The 20387-nt window shown below is 27.9% G+C and overlaps 1 protein-coding gene across 2 annotated transcripts in view; it reads right to left on the bottom strand.

Moving 5' to 3' along the window:
- Window positions 1–20387, bottom strand: part of LOC109595300 (neuropeptide F receptor) — a 62186-nt gene that overhangs the window by 24746 nt on the left and 17053 nt on the right. For both annotated transcript variants that reach the window (XM_049964244.1, XM_049964245.1), the window contains exon 2: window positions 18826–19005. In XM_049964244.1, coding sequence (XP_049820201.1) covers window positions 18826–19005 — 180 coding nt within the window. The remainder of the gene's footprint in view (window positions 1–18825; window positions 19006–20387) is intronic.

Genomic DNA, 20387 nt, shown 5'->3' with positions numbered 1-20387 from the left:
TTTAATATTCGTTAAGTTCAACTTTCTTGCCAAGTGTTTAAGTTAATTTTAAATTATTCAATTTCATATTTTTATTTGTTTTGTTTTTTTTTTTGTTTTCCTTATATTTATTTGATAATATAGTTAGGTTGTTTTATCCTGAGCTTTAATTAGTCCCGTACTATAAATTTAAGAATAGTAAAACAGTGAGTAGAAATTATCCATAAATATTTCCGTTTGGTGCTAGATCTGAGTATTGAGTGTGATACATGACATTAGTTGAAGAAGATATGTTCAATGAAAACAAAGGTTAGTGATATTGAAGTTAATCATTGAATGAAAATTGTATAGTCTATTATAGATATCTTGGATAAAAAGACTTTGGTTTTACTCTGATTTAACATCTATTTAATTGAATTATCATCGGCTACCCATTACAGAGTGAGGGCTAAATTTTGTGCCAAACGCGTTCAATTGATGGTAAATCCGGAGGTCTTTCTGACAACAAATTTACAATGAAAGACTCCACATAATCATCGCAATGAGAAAAAAATCCAAAAGGCCTATAAATACTTAATACATAAATAATTGTGTCTGCATTTTAGCAGTGAGATTTGAGAAAGCCACAACATATTTTAGAAAATTTATATATCAGAAAGTATCAATGATTATAGAAGGTTTCGGATTTCTTAAACATGTGTTTACTATGCTAATAACATATTATAATTAAACATGCCGTGACTTTTAGCGTGGTATAATTAAAACCGAATTAACTTTTTGTCCTGCGTGTAAGTCGACGATAAACATGTTTACATAAAACCTGGGTTAGATGTTGACGTTGTGTTAATAACGTGGTATTTTGTCAATCTTAAAAAGTTTACTATTCAAAGGAAATTTGCCTTTTACCACAATGATTTATGTTCTTTTTGCAGAAATTCATACCTTTCGTAATATGAGTCATTAATAATTGGTTTAAGTCTTGTCGTTTGCATCTGTTGTATTTTCCACCAGTAATGTAATAGGAGTTGAAAGAACGTCCCACGTTTGCAAACTTTTTTCATTAGATAAGTTTATCGTTGCCACTTCTAATTTTTCTATTCGTAAATGCAAGTGGAAATGACAAAAGAAAAATGGTCAACGTTGACAAGGAAAATGTTTCAAATTATTTGTAGAATATAAATTTTGTGACGCATTTATTTAAATAAAAGTTGAATTGTATTATACTGTTTATAGAGAACTAAAGTTGCTGTATGTTTGACGTTAGTAAATATTTTCATAAATTGAGTATTTATGTACGACTTTATAACTTCCTGTTAGTGGTTCACCTTGTAAACAATAAACTATATACGACTTTCTGTAATAGAAATTCCTCTAGGGACTATAGACATAAAAATATCTCTATATTTTGGTATAAAAATCTGTAATGCATAAATATTAATAATAACTTGTCGTATTTTATTACATGCGTGGGGCAAGAAAATGAAGTAAAAATATAAAATAGATATAGTTTTAGTTAATAACAATTACTTTATGAGTAAGACAAAAATGAGAATGTATATGAACTAAAATATGTTAATTTTCATTAAAATTTAACATTGTTTAAATTTTAATTAGTTCAATTGCAAAAGTAAATAACATTTAATTTAATTTAATTTAATATAAATAATTTCCACAGAAAATTGAAATCAAATTTGATAAACTGCTCAAATAAATAATGCGTGACAGATGTGTAAACACAAAATTAATAAAAGGCAAACGTTAAAAATATACAGAACACAAAAACAAATGTTGTGTAAATCGATCCCTGAAATTGAAACCATTAGTATACATTTACATGACTGAAATGTTTGTTTTGTGCGTGTACATTTGCTCTGTTTGCGCAGCATCTTGGAACATTAATATTCATTTATCACAGCGGATAATATGTACATAATTTAAATTAAAATGCGAAAAAATTTTGTTAAAAAACCCCACTTGGAATATTTCAATTATTTTGAATTTAATTAGAATATTTATTAAGACCTAAGGAAAAATTGTAATTATTTCTTGGTAATTAATGAAATGGAAAAAAATGGATTTCAAGTTAATTTTAGTAAATGGTGAAATGTTAAAAAAATGTTCTTTGTTAATTAAGAGTTGACTGAAAGTATTTACGTAATAAATTAATACATTATTATTAAATTAATTACATTAAATTAATTTTTTTTTATTTTTTGTAGCATTAAGATTCTTTCAGTGGATTATGAAGAGCGAACATTTTGTGCTATTAAACAAACTTCTGGTACCTTGCAAAAGATAGATATGGCCAATTTACTACAACAGTATTTCATATGTTTATATGTTGTGTTGTAACTGAATCTGAAAGAAATAAACTCCTTTTTGTTTTTCAATTTCCTTTTTTATTTGTCATTAAAAGAACTATCTCAATGAGCAAGATCAGAATCCAATATATGTACAATATATTCAAGTTGTTCAGTAAGGAAAGAGTTCATGAATATTGCTAATCCTTCTTTTATCGAAGCCAAGAAAGTTACATTAAATCCTCTCCATACAAATCTTGACCCAATAAAAAAGTTGAAAACTATTAATAACCCTTCATTTCAAACTTTTATCATTCTTTTTCCGGAACATTTTTTCTGAATTATAAAATAACATTTGTTTTTAGACCCTTAAATACGTAAGCTGATGCAGAAAGTTGACGAATTTAGAAATTAATGAAAATGGTGCACGATCTTTGTTGTCATGTAAGGCTGTTGTTCATGGTTCAAGTGAATTGATAATTATGTAAAAATTGTTAAGAAATTTCTACTTCTAAAAGGAATATGCAGTAAAGTAATGTGAACTCTTAAAACATGTTAATTTTCTAATGTTGTTTAAAGCTCTATTGTAAAAACTAACATTTTCATATTTTGTTCCAGTGGACTTGATCATGAATAAATCGAAATCGGGCCTTCAAATTTTAAAAAGCAGGAATTATTAACAGGTTTCTAGATAAAAAACCCTCATCTACAAATGTTCTTTTGATAGTCCTGAAACTAAATTTCAGGGAGGCTTATTTCTTCCAGGTTGGCTTTTATTTGATTCAGCGATAAGAGGGGATTGTTCTTTGATATATGAGTTATCCATATATTCATTCTTCCAAGTTTTTCGAACTAACTAAATATATTTCGTATCTACTATTTGCCCTATTTATTGAGCTGTAAAATCTTAGCAGCCTCTACTTGTTTCTCTTGTTGGATATAACAGTAACAAAAGAAATAATAAACATTACGTATACTGGAATCTAATTCAAGTAGCACAAATTACTATAATTATGGCCACTACTGAGTGTTATTTACTGTGCTCTCATATAGATTACTACAATTTCGGAACTTAATATAATGATTTAAAATGTTATTTATTATAGAAATAAGGTATCAGCATTATTGGAAAAAGAGCATACTATGTGATTATTAACTTTAAAAATTTATAACGAAAATAAAACCTCCCTAAAATGTAAAAAAAGACGAAATATATATTTTTTTATTTGATTTAATATCATTTATAGCACATATTCTGTAAAAAAGGTATAATACAATTTTATAAATCGAATGCCTGATACTAAATATGGGTTCCAAACGTTTGAAAAAGAGCCAATTATACCATTAAATTGTAAAAGATATTTTTATTCGTTTCCTGTGATTCTTAATGGTTAAAAAGTATTAATGTTTCTTTGTGAATATTTAAAAAAAGGAGCTAACTTTAAAAAGTCATTAATATTTACGATTTCTTTACGGAATATTTTACCTTGTTTGTTTGGATTTTGAATTTCACAATTAGTAAACTATAGGAAAAGTCAATATAAATTTAATAACTTGTTATATGTTAATACTAGTTTAATTTATTTATAACAAATATAAATTGTACCTTTATTAATTACAGTATAACTAATAACTATTAATCAGTATGTAAATACTGGACGAGCAATTATATTAAAAGACAATTAAACAAAATGATAAATCAAACGCAGCGGAACATTAATGTGTTGGATTTATGCCAAAGTGTGAGTGAAATATTATTGTGTTGTATAGTTGTAAATCACCAGTCATAAAAAACAAGCCATTATAAGTTGCCAACTTGAGGCATAAATATATATTTCTTAAACGCAACTAAAAAAACAACCGTCATTCAAAATCACTTAACGGCCTTTTAAAAATCCACAAAGTTTGCCTAAAAATGCGCCTTCATCTGTCGGTGTAGGTGTTTGTAAGCCTGTTAAAAATTAAAATAATGTACATAAAACACAATATTTCGTAATACGCAGTCGAAAGTAATATTTTATTCCAAACGTACAACAAATAAAATCAATAAGAAAATAAATGCCAATAAAAGTTCTAAAAATGGCGAATGCGCCCTCATTTAGAAAATTGAAAGAGAACATAATTGAACGTTTGTTAATTGAAATTAATGAAACCACGTCTTTTAAAATCGCTTAACAAACTTCTCTTAACACGTATCGAAAACTTTTGTTGCCGCATTTGAATGTGGCCATATCGACAAATTAAATCCAATTAAACTCGAGAAATCCAATACGAATTCAAGAAACTCATCACTTAACGTCCGCACAGTTGTTTCAACTTTCTACAACACCTCGTTTGCGGTTAATTTAGACCCAATTCGGGTTTCACGAACTGCACACAACAAATCCAACGAACACGCCCCATATACAACGGGCGGCATGGTAAATTTATATTTACCACTAATCTTAGGCAGGTCTGACATCGCTACATTTGAAATTCTACACTCATTTATTAGCGGTGATTTATTAGGCTTACACGTTTGTTTACATGTGCACGTACCTAAAAGTTTGAGGTTTGGTGAAATTTAGTTTATAGAGTAACGTAAGTTTTTGACATGCAAAATGGGATTTTTATGTTGATTCCTGGAGGTGTTGTAAAGTAAATGTATATTTTATGTATCATATTTTTTAAGATAATACATACCCACATTACGTAATAAATTATTTAGAGTAGTTATATGAAATAAATTCTCTTCATTCAGGCGTTGACAGATAAAATTAGTCTTCAATTAAAAGAAAAAGTGGTTAGACAAAGCGCCATTAAAAATATCTTTATAATTAGAAAGATAAAAAAATTGTCTGGAGTGCGAAAGTTGGACAGTTAATTTGATAAATTACTCTATTTATAAAATTAAGGGAGATATATTACTTACACTTCAATTATTTGCTTTGAACACTTTACTCATCCTTGGATGTACTTAGAGCTATTTATGGTAATTAAAGCTAATATTTTATATTGCATTACAATCTAAATGGCAATATTTCTTTTGTTCTGAGTCTAATCAAAATTGATTTCTTGTATGGAAACATTTAATAAAAGTGAATATTTAAGATATTAATATTATTAATTTGTAAGAATATTTGTGTAATTGCATGACAATTAAAATTTCGTATTATAAAATGCAAAGACTGAAATAACATGAGGATTTCTTAAATATCTTTTGTTCCTTCGTCTCATTTTAAAGAGGAAATTATTAAGGTACATAATTTATTCATACTACATTTTTCCAACTTACCAAGTTTCATGATATTATGTAAAACGTCTGTAAAAGTTAATTATATAAATTCACTTAGTTCGTAGCCGCAAAACTATTTCAATCTTAAAATATGAAAATGCTCTATGTAATTTATATTATAACGAAATACTTTTAAATATTAAATAATATTTCAGTCGTAAAATATGTGATGTTAAACTTAACATTTTATTTTCATTATTATTATATGAATTTCACCCATAATTTTAGAATATGTCCAGTTTTAAAATAATTGATACTTGAACATTGTCCAAAAATCAGAACTTTAATAAAATGCTATGCTTAAAATCTTTTACGATATCGTTTATTTATGCTACATTGTTCCGACTTTTATACAAGTTCTTTTTAATGAAATATTTCAATTTTAAAAATTTAATTATGCTCGAGAATTTAAAATTTAATAATATATATGAATATAAATTTTATTATTATTTTAATTTTATTTAAGATAATAAATAAAGAACATTTTTATTAGAATAAAAAGAATATTATTCACATCTTTTTAAAAATGGGGAATGCGACATCAATGTTTATAAATAATGCTCAGACTTTTGAATTTGTACTGTGTGAAATAACAAAAATATTTTTTATATATACGTACAGTACGAAAAGAGTTTGATCCATCTGAATTCTGAAAGCGACATTATGTACAATAGAGACAGTATGTCTCCCACTATGGGACAGACTTCTGTCTTTGTCCTGTATGATGACTCTCTCTAAATTCAGACGGACCTAACGTTCTGTATATAACATGTACAGAAAAACGAACATTACTTACATAAAAAATTAGTGATTTAGTTCTTAGGAACTAATTTCTTACGAGTCTAAACTAGAGCCGTGGTCTGGAGGGCAAAAATTGTGTAATTTTTTCTTGATAGCCTCCATAGATAGATTTTAAAGGAATTTACGATTGTATTTTGATGACTGTATTTAGGCACTACATTTAGGTGATAATTTTGAAAAGCTTATATACTTCTGAAAAAATATTTGAAAATACTGAATATGAGAATTCTTAACAATATTTTATGCTCTCAAATATAAATATGTAAAATGTTTCAGTATATTATTATTTATAATTGTCATTTGGAAATACGTCGATTTTAAAAATATATAGAAGTTACAGAACTTTAATTTCAAATCGAATTTATTTTTGGGAACAAACACAATTCAATAAGAAAATTGAATATTTAAAGTTTGTGGGAACAAAACAGCAGTTTATGAAAACAAAAAAACTGTACTCCTTTAAAATAATGGCGAATCCGCAACCACTATTTTAATGCATAAATTCTTGAATATGTACTATGTAGTGTATGTACTATTATCCATTTAAGTAAAATTTGTAAAAAATATTTGGATAAAATGATCTTCGATGATTTAGTCTAATTCCGATGCTTTGATTTATATTTATGAAAATGGAATTTTATACATTTTAAAAAATGGCGAATGCGACATCATGTTTTTTACGCTTAATTTTAATACTGTATATCATATATAAAATTTAAAAATATATATATTATTTCCATAAAATGATTATTGGTGATGTAGTTGATTTTCGATGCTTATAATAAATTAGTTGCAGTGGCGTTGAGAGTAATTTTTACGGGAAAGTCCAATTCGAAGAGAATATTTTGGCAGTAAATTTGATAAATCGAATTTATAAGATATTTTCCATGTATTCTGATGACTCCAAATACTACATATAAATAATGATTTATGAGGAATTCTTACTTCTAATTCGTACTTCAAATTTTGTAAAATGCATCTAGATATATTTTTTTCTTTTTTTAATTCACATTTCACATTGTAAGTACTTTAAACATACAGATATGACACAATATTTAAACTTAAATAAGAATTTTTCAGATTTTTTAAATAAGAACGAAAGCATCATCAAATTTTATGGTAAAAAAATTTAGAATTTTGTCAGATAACAAACATGTATATTTAGTTGGATCTCAATAATTCGAAGAGTGGAAATGAAGTGTAATTATTACTTGATTATGGTCTTGATAAATTGAACAAAATATTTTGGCAGTAAATTAGATATGTCGAAGAGATTTTCGTTACATTTTGATAACTGTTTGCAATCAGGCATTACATTTAATAATACAAAAAATTTTTGAAAGAATATTAACATCACAAAGTTTATCAATTTTAAAGAGGGGTTATATTAATCGGACTAATGATTGACATCAGAAAGGTATAAAGTATAGAAGATATATCAAAGAAAGCTCTTTTCTTTGATATTAAGTTTATCGACTTCTGTGCAGTCGTTTGAAATTACAGAGTTTTATCTTTCTCAACGTTTACTGTATTATTACCCCTTTATTTTGAATATATTAAAATAAAAAAAATATGGCAAATATTCTCATTATATGATTGTTTAAAATGTCATAAATTAAATACATAAAAAACTGATTTTTTTTATTGTGTCTGTGTGTCTGTGAATTATTTTATTCTTTTATATTAGGCAATCCTGACAAATCACGATTCGAATCATTTAATACTTTTACATTTTTTAACAAATATGTAAAATCTAGCAAACAGCAAGTATGACGAACGCGCCTTTAAACCGTGAATAAACTAGGACTTGAACACAAAATGCAACGTGTTCGTGACACGAAATTTTCATTAAATAACGAGAGAATATTGACCGTACAGATTAGTTGAGCCCCACGGAAACACCTACCACGTTCATCATAAATTACCTAACAGCCACATTGGTTATGATAATTTAATTAATCTAAGTGTATTTGCGATGACCACGATTTACTACATTTGCGGCTACGTTTGCTAACGGAAAATGTAGACTTGTACATGGCCAGTAGCCACGTGTTTCCTGACAAAAATAACACACAACAACAACAACAACAATACTCATTATGCATGTGTGACTAAGATAAATAACACTTGGATATATTACAGTTTGCACGGAATCCAATAAATTGAAAACGGAGACGGATAATACGACGACGAGCACACAAATGCTTTTGCATACACGCTTTTTTTTGTATTCAATCAATTCTTTTGAATTGCCGGTAAGAATTCTATCTAAAACTGGGTCTTGTAACAAGTTTATCGTAGGTTTATGACTGCGGAACACGCGTACCGTAACGTCATTTAAAACCACCAATAACGACATTGAACAACACATGCCGTTGTGATATGTATTCGATACGGTTTTACCGCACACAAAAGATTGCTTTGGAAAACACATTGAATGCGGATATTTATAAATTTCTGGGGTATTGTGAATTTAAGAAATTTCTCTGGAAAATATTCTTACATAAACGGAGGGCGGGTTAATATAATTGAGTTGTTGTTTTTGTGAAAGGTGGTCCTGAACTTTTCCATTTATTCATTTTTAAAACACTCCCCAACAATAATGGAAACGCCTCAATCTGGTTATTTAGTTTTCTTTTCAACGTTTTAAATACAGTTCCTCATCATTATGTATTAAAGCTGAAACAAAACCGAAGAAACAAGATTAATTGGAACCAAACAAATTACTTGCTTGTGACTTTTATTCGTGATGCATCCTTTTGCATTGGCAATAATAAATTCGTGGCAGTAGTTTTGGTATTGTTCAACTTTGGAACGTTCAATCGGTGTGGACTAAGTTAAAACCTGGTCGGGTGGAAAGTTTGGCAATACATAAAACATGCAATCCCAAAAAGCTGATGTGCGTCAACAAATTCATAGAGGTATGTTTTGTAATGTGAGCTCATAAATGTTATGAATAGATGTTACGAGCTTTACATGAATTAAAATAATTTTATTATAACAAAACATGACATTCTATTCGTGCTATTAAATAAAATTTTATTTAATGAAATTATTCAACTAAATAAAATATTATATATTTTTGAAATTAATAAGTTTAAAAAATTAATAAATGAGCAGAATGGATATGGGATTTTCCTGCAATATTCTACAAATGTTTTACATTTTATTTTCCTACAAATATATTTTCTCACTAAATACTGTAATATCTCTGTAACTCGCACCCCCTTAACTTGAAAGATTTCCTTAAGTTTTAACCTTTTTAAGACGAAATTTCAAAGACAAACTGAAAAAAAAAAACAAAATCTCTAGTACCAAGTGAATTGTGTTTGCCGTGTAATAAAAAAAGCCTGGTTTGAACAATTATTTTTTACGTCAAAACAGAAAAGATTAATTTATTATTGATAACGCTGATTTATAGCCATTTTGCCTTTCATATCCCATCATACTTTTCCTATAAATTTTGGTTTACTAAACATAAATCACACGTTTTTGAATTTTTTATTTTGAATAAACGATTTGGCCAAACAAATTAAAGTTAAATGAATATTCTAAAATTTTCGTTCATATAGTTTTGTGATAAATCCAGTACTTTAATTGCCAATTTAATTTCAGATATTATGTTGGAAATCACAAACTCCACCTTCAATCACAAAATCCATGATATTATCGCACCAAGTTTGATGAAATCGTTCTTCATATTCGTCACTCCCGACACCCAAATTGGCCTGACAAAAATTTAAGTAGTTAATCATCAAAATCCTTGATAAAAAACTGAAAAAATAGGAACATCAAAATCATATTTTTTATAGTATTTTAAAGGTTACTTTACTGATTAATTAAAAAAATTTAAATAGTACCTGTTAAAAATGGATGTAACAGTGGATAAAATAAATTATATGAACATAATAAACTTATTCTTAGAATTTGTTTAATAGTAATTGATTGATTGCGCATTCGCCATTTTTAACACCAGTTGTAAAAATGGTGGATGCGAACAAAAAACTTAATTAAAATATTCAAATGAATTAGGATAAGATATTTGAAAACATAAAAATAATTGTCTTTTGGATGTAGTTGTAATTATACAATTTGTTTGCGCATTCACGATGTTTAAACATTAAAATCATATTTTTATAGTATTTTAAAGGTTACTTTACTTTATTAAAAATGGATGTAACAGTGGATAAAATAAATTGCTTTTAATGTAATAAACTTATTCTTAGAATTTGTTTAATAGTAATTAATTACAGTAGAAACTCTTTTTTCACAGGGTATATGTTCTGTAAGTAGGCCACGAATACAGAAACCGTGAATATGGAAAGGTAATTTATATGGGAATATAGGGGATAAGTTTCTAGGTGACAAAATAAAGAAAAAATATATATAAAAAAAATCAATTTAATTGAGGTTTTTAACCATATTGATTAATTATTATCTTCAGGCTTAGGTAATGGCTTAAAGAATTTTGTAATTTTTTCTTGCTTGGCAGTTTTTAGAAGCTCTTTCAATTCAGACGGATATTCAGCAGAAGCATTAGCAAATTTACCTCTTAAAAATAAGACTTCATTCCATACACGGATCAATTTTCATTTCATTTTTTGGTTGCGGTCTTCGATCCATAATGATAACACCACAATTTTAGCTGAGGGTGAAGTTGAAGCTACAGACGACCTTATTTTATCTTCGGATTTTTTTATTGATCAATTACTCGATCATAGTTTTTTAACGAATGGAAAGTTGCATACGCAAAGCGGCTCTTACCAAAGGATGGAACTGTTTGTTTAAATTTTCATAATCAACCGAACGCGGCGAAGGCGGCTTATGTCAAATGTGGAAAAAATACAGCATCGATATTATTTAAAAACATACTTCTGGCATAGTTGTAATAAGGTCTATTTTACTTTTTTATTAGTATTATAAGTATTGTTAAAATTAATAATCACAATGATGCTAACAATGTTAAAAATCAAGTACATTAAAATTTAAGTAAACACAAATACTATCCATAAATAATATTGTATTGATTGTATATTAATTGTTATTACAATTGAATTGTATTTATATTTTATCATGATCTTATACAGCCCGTAATATATTTAAATAATAAAAAACCATATAAACATGCATAAAATTGTTGCTCAGAGTGTCAATAGATGTGAAAACCAGATTGATGTTGATAAATTTAACATTATGAATTTCTCAAATTTTAATACTAAAAGTTTTCAGTTCTATCAGAGGAATGTCGATAATGAATTTTCACCAACAAATAAAAGCCATGGAGCAACAGTGTCACAGTTTTTGGGATACAACCAAGAAGAGAGATTACATTTTCTATTCACAAACGAGAAACAAATTACAGAAGCAATAATAGACAAAAAAGGAGCCGGAAATTTATAAAATAATATTTTATTATACTTTTAAAGTATATAAATACAATTTCAATCGTATGTATACATACATACGAGAAAAAACGTAAACGTAAAAATTGAAATAAAACTGAATTTTTGTCTACCTCTAATTTTAATTTCTGTTACTTCCAAAATGATACATGAGATCCAAATATCAATTTTTTAACCAATTGTCACAAAACAATTACGTACAATAAATAAAAAAATATTTAATATTAAATTTAACTACGAGAATAAGTGTTGAATGATTGTATTTCCAATTCATCGATGTAAGCTTGTAAAACAGATTGATTCGACAGAGACAAATAACCGGTCACATTTAATCGAAGAAAATGCCCATTAAGTAAATATCAATTAATCAGCGATATCTCCATTAGAAACCCACACTTTGTTCGGATTATTTATTTTGAGCGTACGCATGGATCGGATGTAATTGTACGCCATCAAACGTCACGTCATGGATTATTTTATAACGTCCATCGAAATGAATTAGCACATCGCGAAATCAAGGAAAACCTGGTTGATTGAAACCGTTCCGATTAAATTTCAAACGATAATAAATGCGCGTCTGTCTGCGAACTTTATCCATTAGCGTCAGATTGATATTGTGCAAGTGGAAATTATATTTAAGGCCATTAACAAGTTGGTGTCTGATAATTTAGGTATATTGGATGAGGTTATGGTCCTCTGTTGTGGCATTACATCTAGAACATGAATTTAAAGGCGATAATAATTACATATCTACAATTATTGTCAAAATTCAACACAATTAGTAAAGTGTATTAAATTAATATTTGGACGTCACACCAATAGGATTTGTAACAGACAAGCAAAAATAGATAAAAATAACTCAATCGATAGTAATCACTTTTGTTCGGCAAAAAATCCATAAACGAATTAACAGGTTATGCAATAATTTTCATAGCACGCTTGAAATAAAACATAATTATTGTTCAGTACGCTTTTAATTAAACGTTAATAATAGTTTCATAAAATACTAACGCAATTTAAATGAACTTGTTTGATGATGTTTCATAGTGTCATTTAGTTTTCTCTTGTTACATTTCACAGAAGTAATATTAGCGAGTTTGTATTCAAACACCAAGCTGATATGATCGTCAAAGTTTCCAACAAAATAGGCAAAAGTGGCAATATAACGGGCGTTACATGTGTTACATGCCTTCATAATTCGCTTTAGGGTTACATTATTAAAGTTGTTTAGGTCTCACCATTTAAACGAATTTAAGCTATGGGATATTACATATTTTTTATTATAATTATTATTATTCATTATTATTTTAATATTATGTCTGTGATAAAAATATTTATTAATTTTTTAATTAAATTTGTGTAGTTTATAAATGTGTATTTCCCGTAAAACAAATTATGACTATAAATTTACAAATATACTGGTTTTCATAAAAAATTGAACACTTAAAATTTGATGAACAATTTTAATGAAATTTTTAGAATAAATACTTGGTAAGATATACAAATGATTAAAATGTTAAAAAAAACCGCAATAGCTGTTCAAGTAATATGTAATACCGCCCAACAATGTGCTAAAATATGGTACCACACCTTCAACGTCTGAATAATTCAATATTTTAACAAGATAACGCCCGCCCCCACACGCCCAGAATCATAAGATAGTTTCTCCAAAAAGCCAGTGCTTGGAACGAAATAATGCAGTATGCCTAACCGAATACAAGAGCATATTCGAAATGGTAGCGGAACCACACATTATTAAATAAGTCGAACATTTTCCATTGCAATGTAACCAAATTGTAATAATAGTATATCTTAATAATTTGTACTTATTCTGAAAATTTCATTTCTCAACAAATTGAAAGTTATCAGATTAACTCGTAAAATTTCTATATTTAAACAAGTGAATTAAAATAAATTCGGCAGTATTTTCATTTATAGCTAATCCTAATTGAATGATTTCAAAAACTTTTAAAATTTCCTTTCAGGAAATGTTTCCCCTTAGAATTTCTTCTGTATTAGTTTCATCAGATTTTTCCTCAAGCTCGCCTTGACTACATTAACAATAAATTCTTTATAAGGCTTTATAAATTTACAAAATCAATCATTGTCGTTGCATCTGTTAGTTTGCAAGTTTAAACATTTATTGAATGACTTTTATGATATTTTTTTTAATTGAGCTATTGGAATTTCATCTCAAATAAAGCTTTTTGAAAACAATTGTGGAATAATCCAGAAGTCTGGTTTATATCCACATTTCTTATGATGGCATCAATATTAACGTAGTTGAGAAGACTTACTTTGGAAATGGAAGAATGAGTTTCGAAACTGTTTAGCATTTTTCCAAAGATTTATTATACCGTGACACGTTGAAGACTTCTAACATTTAAAAGAAATAAATTTGATGCCAAAAATTGACTTGATATTGAAGAATTTGTTAGTCAATTTGTTCTTAAAAGTTTTAATTAATGAGGTTAAAATTCACGGGAATAAAAAGGAACAAGAGTTAATCTCAACTTAGAAAACTTAGTTTTAAGGTTTGCATTATATAAGAAAAATGAGTATTTCATTTAAAGTAAAACTTCCATTCCCTATAAAGCTTTATTCTTCTAGGGTAAATATTTATCGAACCTTTTTCATTACGTAATTGAATTATAATATTTTTACCTTGATAAACAATAATATAGTCGTTTCATAATGCATAAAAATTTTCCAGAATTTTTTTTGATAATCGAGACAACACTTCTTGAAATAACTTACACAAAACACAGTAGTAAAAAATTCATCATTTTTATCATCTCACAAACCATAAAGGGCTCTTTATTACGAACAAAAAAATATTGTCGGTTGCCATCCCAACTTAATATCTCAATAAAACAGAATTTATTAAGCCAGTTTACCTTTACGCATTAAACGCTGGTGTTAATTAAGTAAATCAAATGATCTGCTCCAAATTACCTCCATCAAAATAATTGAACAGTCTGCATATTCAAAAGCTGAAGCTTAATTATCGCGATGTTTTTTAGACGTAATAAACTTCTGTACTAAATACTAGCTACAGATTTTTGATAAAATTATGTAACTATGGCAATTAATGTCCATTAACGTGAGCTTAAAATTCATTATAACTTTGTTTCTCTAGGAAGATATTAAATTTTTTAGACGGAGCAAATTACTAATAAATATTGTTTAAGCACTGCGTCCCAGCTCGGGGATGATGAATATGTATTAATTTGCAAACAATTTTATTATCTTTAGTATTAAACAGCACTGTGACGATAAAACATTATTTTCATAATAGAATGACACACAAATGCCTCAATAAATTCTTTCAGTTATATATACTATTTGATTCGATCGTAGAATCTCGACATCGTTGAAATTAGCAAAGACGCTTTATTATTCAGACAGATGTTAAACTCGTGCCGTTTTGGTTTAGTGCGTCCTCTTATTTCTAGGAAATGGCAATTATAGGAAGTAGAATACAAGTATGTGAATCTCCGTTACCCTCAAACATAACAAGTGTTTAAATCATTCAAGGAATTCCCAATATGTGTAAGTTCTTTGTAACACTTTACTATTCTAGATAAAAGTAACGGAGACTTTAATTAAAAATTTTACGGCGAATTGCAAACGTTTAATTGAATCCATTTAACTTAAACGAGTCGCACTTAAGAAGGAGCACATATTGTGTTGAATGTTCTTATCTATTTCGCGCTCAGTTCACAAAATGAAGTCGGTAGGATGGGACCCCCCATTTTACAAAGGTGCAATTGTCACGTGAATTATTAACTACTTGTTGAAATAAAATATATATGCAGATACTCAGGATCAAAAGCTTTTATTACAGTGCTGTAAGGAATTTGATTGAAGAGTAGACAGTAATAAGTTTAGAGGATGTTCTTTGTATAGATCTACAATGGCAACTTGATAATTTGGAATTTACAAGATATACTTCATGTGAAGAGGCAGCGAATTTGAGTGAGAACTCAACTTATAAATAAAGTTTGGGGAAAACAAATGTTTAATTTCACTTATTTGGTTTTATATAATTATTTATTATAATTTATTTTAATTAGATTAAAATTTAATATGTGAAGTTTAAAGGTATTTAATTTTACCTTTTTCATTTCTGTCTGTCTAGTTGAATAACGTCCTTTACAATTACTGTTTATTATAAGATATAATATATTACAAGAATAACTTTACATAATGCTAAAACGAAGCTTTATAACTTTAACAAAATACTTGTCATATTATCTTCTCGTCTATAAACTTAAAAACTTTACAAACTCGAGAACAAAGTGATCGACGTCAATCTTGCACTTGATTCTAAATGTGAAATTTGCTGTTCAAATAAAATTATATTTATCTTTTTATATTCCTCAGAGAAGCACCCTTTGAAAGAAACTTCATTTAAAGTTTCCGACATTCTGGAAACGAGGATCGTTCGAATAACTAACTCATTATGAATTACAAAAGTAACGATTTAGCAGAACAAACACGCAGTATTGACTTGTAATTTATTTTTTAATTGGAATATCATGCTTAAATTGCTTTATTGTCGAGTTATGTTGTAATGACAGTTATTTTATGAATGCCCAATTCATATATTTCTTTGATAATTATTGGAAAAGTAAATATGATATAAATAATTACTATATTTTTTAAGTATTGGGAATAAATAATATTTCTCTAATAACCACATCAAATATGGATGTCCTCTATTTAAAATAAAATACTTTTCAGAATGTGTTAATATATTTAATTAATAAAACTTCAAATTATCTTAACCAAAATATCTATTTAACGCAAGAATTTTTCAATATAATTCTGTAAATGTGATATATAGTAAAAAACATATAACCATTGTAAGAGTTTGGGGTATTCACTTTTTTCTATATATTTTTTTATTTAGGAACTGAGAAAAATTGAAGGAAGAAAAGAGGAGATTTCATTTTTGTTTATGCCTCCCACGCAAACACTCTCCCGAGTATTTCCATTTCTATTAAAAAGAAACTTTTTACTGCTTCAGGATTTTCAACAAAAATGTATACAATAAATAAGTAATATTTACAAATAGTGACAAAAAATTGACGGAAACAACAACAATGAAATAACACAGGTGGATGTGCATTTATTCTAGGTATTTATACATTTATTCTAGGTATTTATCAGCAGTCAATAATTTGAAGAGTTGTTGTTTCAGCTAAACTAATGATAAGCACTTTTCTCCAAATATACGTTTCATGAACAGACTTGGTTATGTAATAAGACCTAGAAACCGTTATTTAATGACTTCGTGGGAGAGAAGATTTTTAATGGATCTTCTTAAAATTAATCTTGCATATGTTAATCGTGAAATAGTCGCAAAATCGCACAATTTTTTTTTAATATACTTATCTATATTCTATACGTTAGTTGATCTATATATTAGTTGATTTTTAATATGTGTGATTTCTTTTCGAAACCTTATCGAGTGTCAGGGTGTGACGCAAAGTGGGTTCGAAGTTTAAATGGTTGGATTTCTACGTGTCTTTGTATAGAACTAATTAATAAAATATTCAGAAGTTAAATTAAATTAATTAATGGAAGATTTAATAATTTACCCCAATATAAAATTTTAGAGAATTGTAATTCTGTTCTTTCATTTTTTTTGTCTTTCAAAATTAATAAACTGAAGTTAATGAATTAATTTTTAAATGATTGAAAATATTTGTAAGTACAATGGTGTTTCCTTATGTAAACAACATCAGAATTGTAATTGTATTGAAATAATGTAGTGTATTTTATTCTGAAAGTTTTTTTAAACCAAGTACATTATTATTTAGATTAGGGTTTCTTATAGAAAAACTCTTAAATTAGTTTGGCAATAATGTTGAGAAAAGGAACATTTGTTTAGTTCATCTGATTGGTTGAAGTAGGATCGTTGTTGGAGACATTCTGTTTCTTAAGGGACTTAAGTCACCACCTATTACATCCCCTAGAATCCGAGTTTATAAAATCTCAGGGATTCATTTATTTCTCCAAATTTTACTAGAATTTTTCAAGTGTCAAAATCGAAGTTCTTTTAGTTTTTTTTTTACTTACTATTTGTCGCATCAATGGTTATGATATTCGTTAAGTTCAACCTTTTTGCCAAGTGTTTAAGTTAATTTTAAATCATTCAATTTCAAATTTTTATTTGTTATGTTTTTGTTTTTCTTATACTTATTTGTTAAGTTGTTTTAACCTGAGTTTTAATTAGACCCGTACTATAAATTTAAGAACAGTAAAACAGTGAGTAGAAATTATCGAATATTTCGGTTTGGTGCAAGATATGAGTATTGAGTGTGATACATCACATTAGTTGAAGAAGTTCTATTCAACGAAAACAAAGGTTAATTGAAATTAATTATTGAATGAGGATTGTATAGTCTAACATAGATATCTCTCTTTCAAAAAATCTTTGGTTTTATCGATATATTTAATTAAATTAATTATCACCTTACAGTTATTTCAAAAATTAAGTGCATACTCTAAAAATAAAAATATTATTTATTTTAATATTTTATATAATATGTTAAATAAAGTCACAATCCTTACACACAGTAATTAGAAATAATCAACTTATAGTAATAAAAGGCAGGCCGAATGTAATTAAAGAAAAATAGGCAGGAATAAAAGCAGTCCTGGGCTTTGGACACAGAAAAATATTACATCTTATTGTGTGACTTCAAAAATGTCATCAGTTCTAATTAAAACTCTTTGTAGAATTCTTACTAGACCTGACTGAAAAGTGAGGTGAAAATATATGAGTGGAAATAGAGAATAGATGTGGTTCATGATTATCTCTTCTATAGTGAGCCTGTATCACTCCATAGGCTAAACTGTTAGTTATTTCAATAAAAAAGCAATTTCATTTAAATCATTATTAACCATAACAGCCGGTTTAAATGGAATTTGGTTTTCTACCAAAGTATCTAACGGTTTGGTTGGTATAAAAGTCATACCTGTTGGTTTATGAATTAGCCAATAGTTCGACACAGTTAAATTTTTCAAAAAACATGTATACCTTATAATAAGAACTTACCCCAAGATCCACGTACATGATGTAGATGGGATATGGTAAAACCAAACACACGGATGTAAGCCACGTGCCGACGATGCAGACGAAGGCGGGCAATCTCGGCTTCGTGGGCCGTCGCACATATCTGTACCTGTCCCAAAATATTAACAGGAACGTCAGCGTGGTGGTGTGTAATGGAATATCCTGGAACAGATGAGGATTAATTGTGCGAGACGAGCGTGCAAGTATACTTATAAGAATTCATTGGATCCCGTGACGTGCGAAAGATGCGAACGTTTCGACGTAGAGTGGTATGGGCTTGGGTAATCTCCGGGGATGCTTTTTTCTGGTCGCGTCGGTAATAGCGTGAATAAATTTCACGGTCGAGAAGTTTATTTAAGATGGCCTTATCTGTGATTATGGTGGTCTTTCAAAAATTCTTTGGCATTTCGCCTCTAAATGTAAGTGCGGTTAATTTGTTATAATCTATTTTCAAAAAAAAAAAAATATGTTAAATGCACCATTATTGATCATCATTAAGTTTTTTAGGTAACTTTTTAAAGTATTATGGTTTCAAATATTTTACTTAATAGAAACTTTCAAAAAACTGATATTTTCTTATTGTATAAAATGTTACATTTATTTTTCTAAATTGCGCTGGACATAAATAAGGCAACTTTAATTTTGAAAAATATTCTTATTGAACAAATGTGTAACGTTTAATAACTTAATACTTAGTATAATATCCTTTCTGTTTTACAATTTCAGCATATCTCCGAAGCGTAGACTTGACCAATTTCCAAATATATGGCATGCCTATATTCTTCTAAGCTTATTAAATTGCTGTAACGAGTTCGTTTAAATTTTTTGTAGAAATTGGTTATCAACTTGATCCCACATGTTTTCTGCAGGGTTAGTATCGACCAAGGCAAAATATTAATGAGTTAATCTTGTAACCAATTCGTCAAAATTTTGGATTTATGTTTAGAATTGTTATTGTGTTGAAATACATTAATGATGAAGGATGTCTATCAGAAGTTGAGAAGCATTCCCATACCATAATTAAACAAACGTCCTGTTTCACAGTGGATATATAACGTTTTATATAGTCTTGTCCCTATAGGACATCTAACATAAGTTAAACCGCTATTTGTAATTAAACGTAGTCTTATCACTAAAAACTACTCATCACCGCCCTTTTGTGGTCCAGTGAACGTGATCCTAAATAAATTGAAATCGAGCCTCCACATTCTTAATAGCAAGAAGGTCTTCTTTACAGGTCTGTAGCCATACAAAACCTCATGCACTAATCTTCTTCATACAGTTCTTAAAATATATTTCATTAAGTCTCATTTCCTTCAGGTTAGCTTTAATTTGAGTTGGCGATAAGAATTATTTACTTCTTTATTATTAGAATAATATATTTATCAATTATTTCAAGTTTTGTGAACCATCTGAATATTTTTTATATAATTATTATTATTATTTTCCTGCAATTTTTTATTAATACAGGAAATAATTGACTTGAAAAAGTTTAAGTTCCCTTAATGAAAAAATATGTTCTGTTTGTACAGAAGAGACAATTT

The sequence above is a fragment of the Aethina tumida genome, chromosome 3 (genome assembly GCF_024364675.1).
Source record: "Aethina tumida isolate Nest 87 chromosome 3, icAetTumi1.1, whole genome shotgun sequence".
Classification (NCBI taxonomy): Eukaryota; Metazoa; Arthropoda; class Insecta; order Coleoptera; family Nitidulidae; genus Aethina; species Aethina tumida.
Note: the sequence above shows the minus strand (reverse complement) of the source record. Positions and strands in the feature narration are given on the sequence as shown.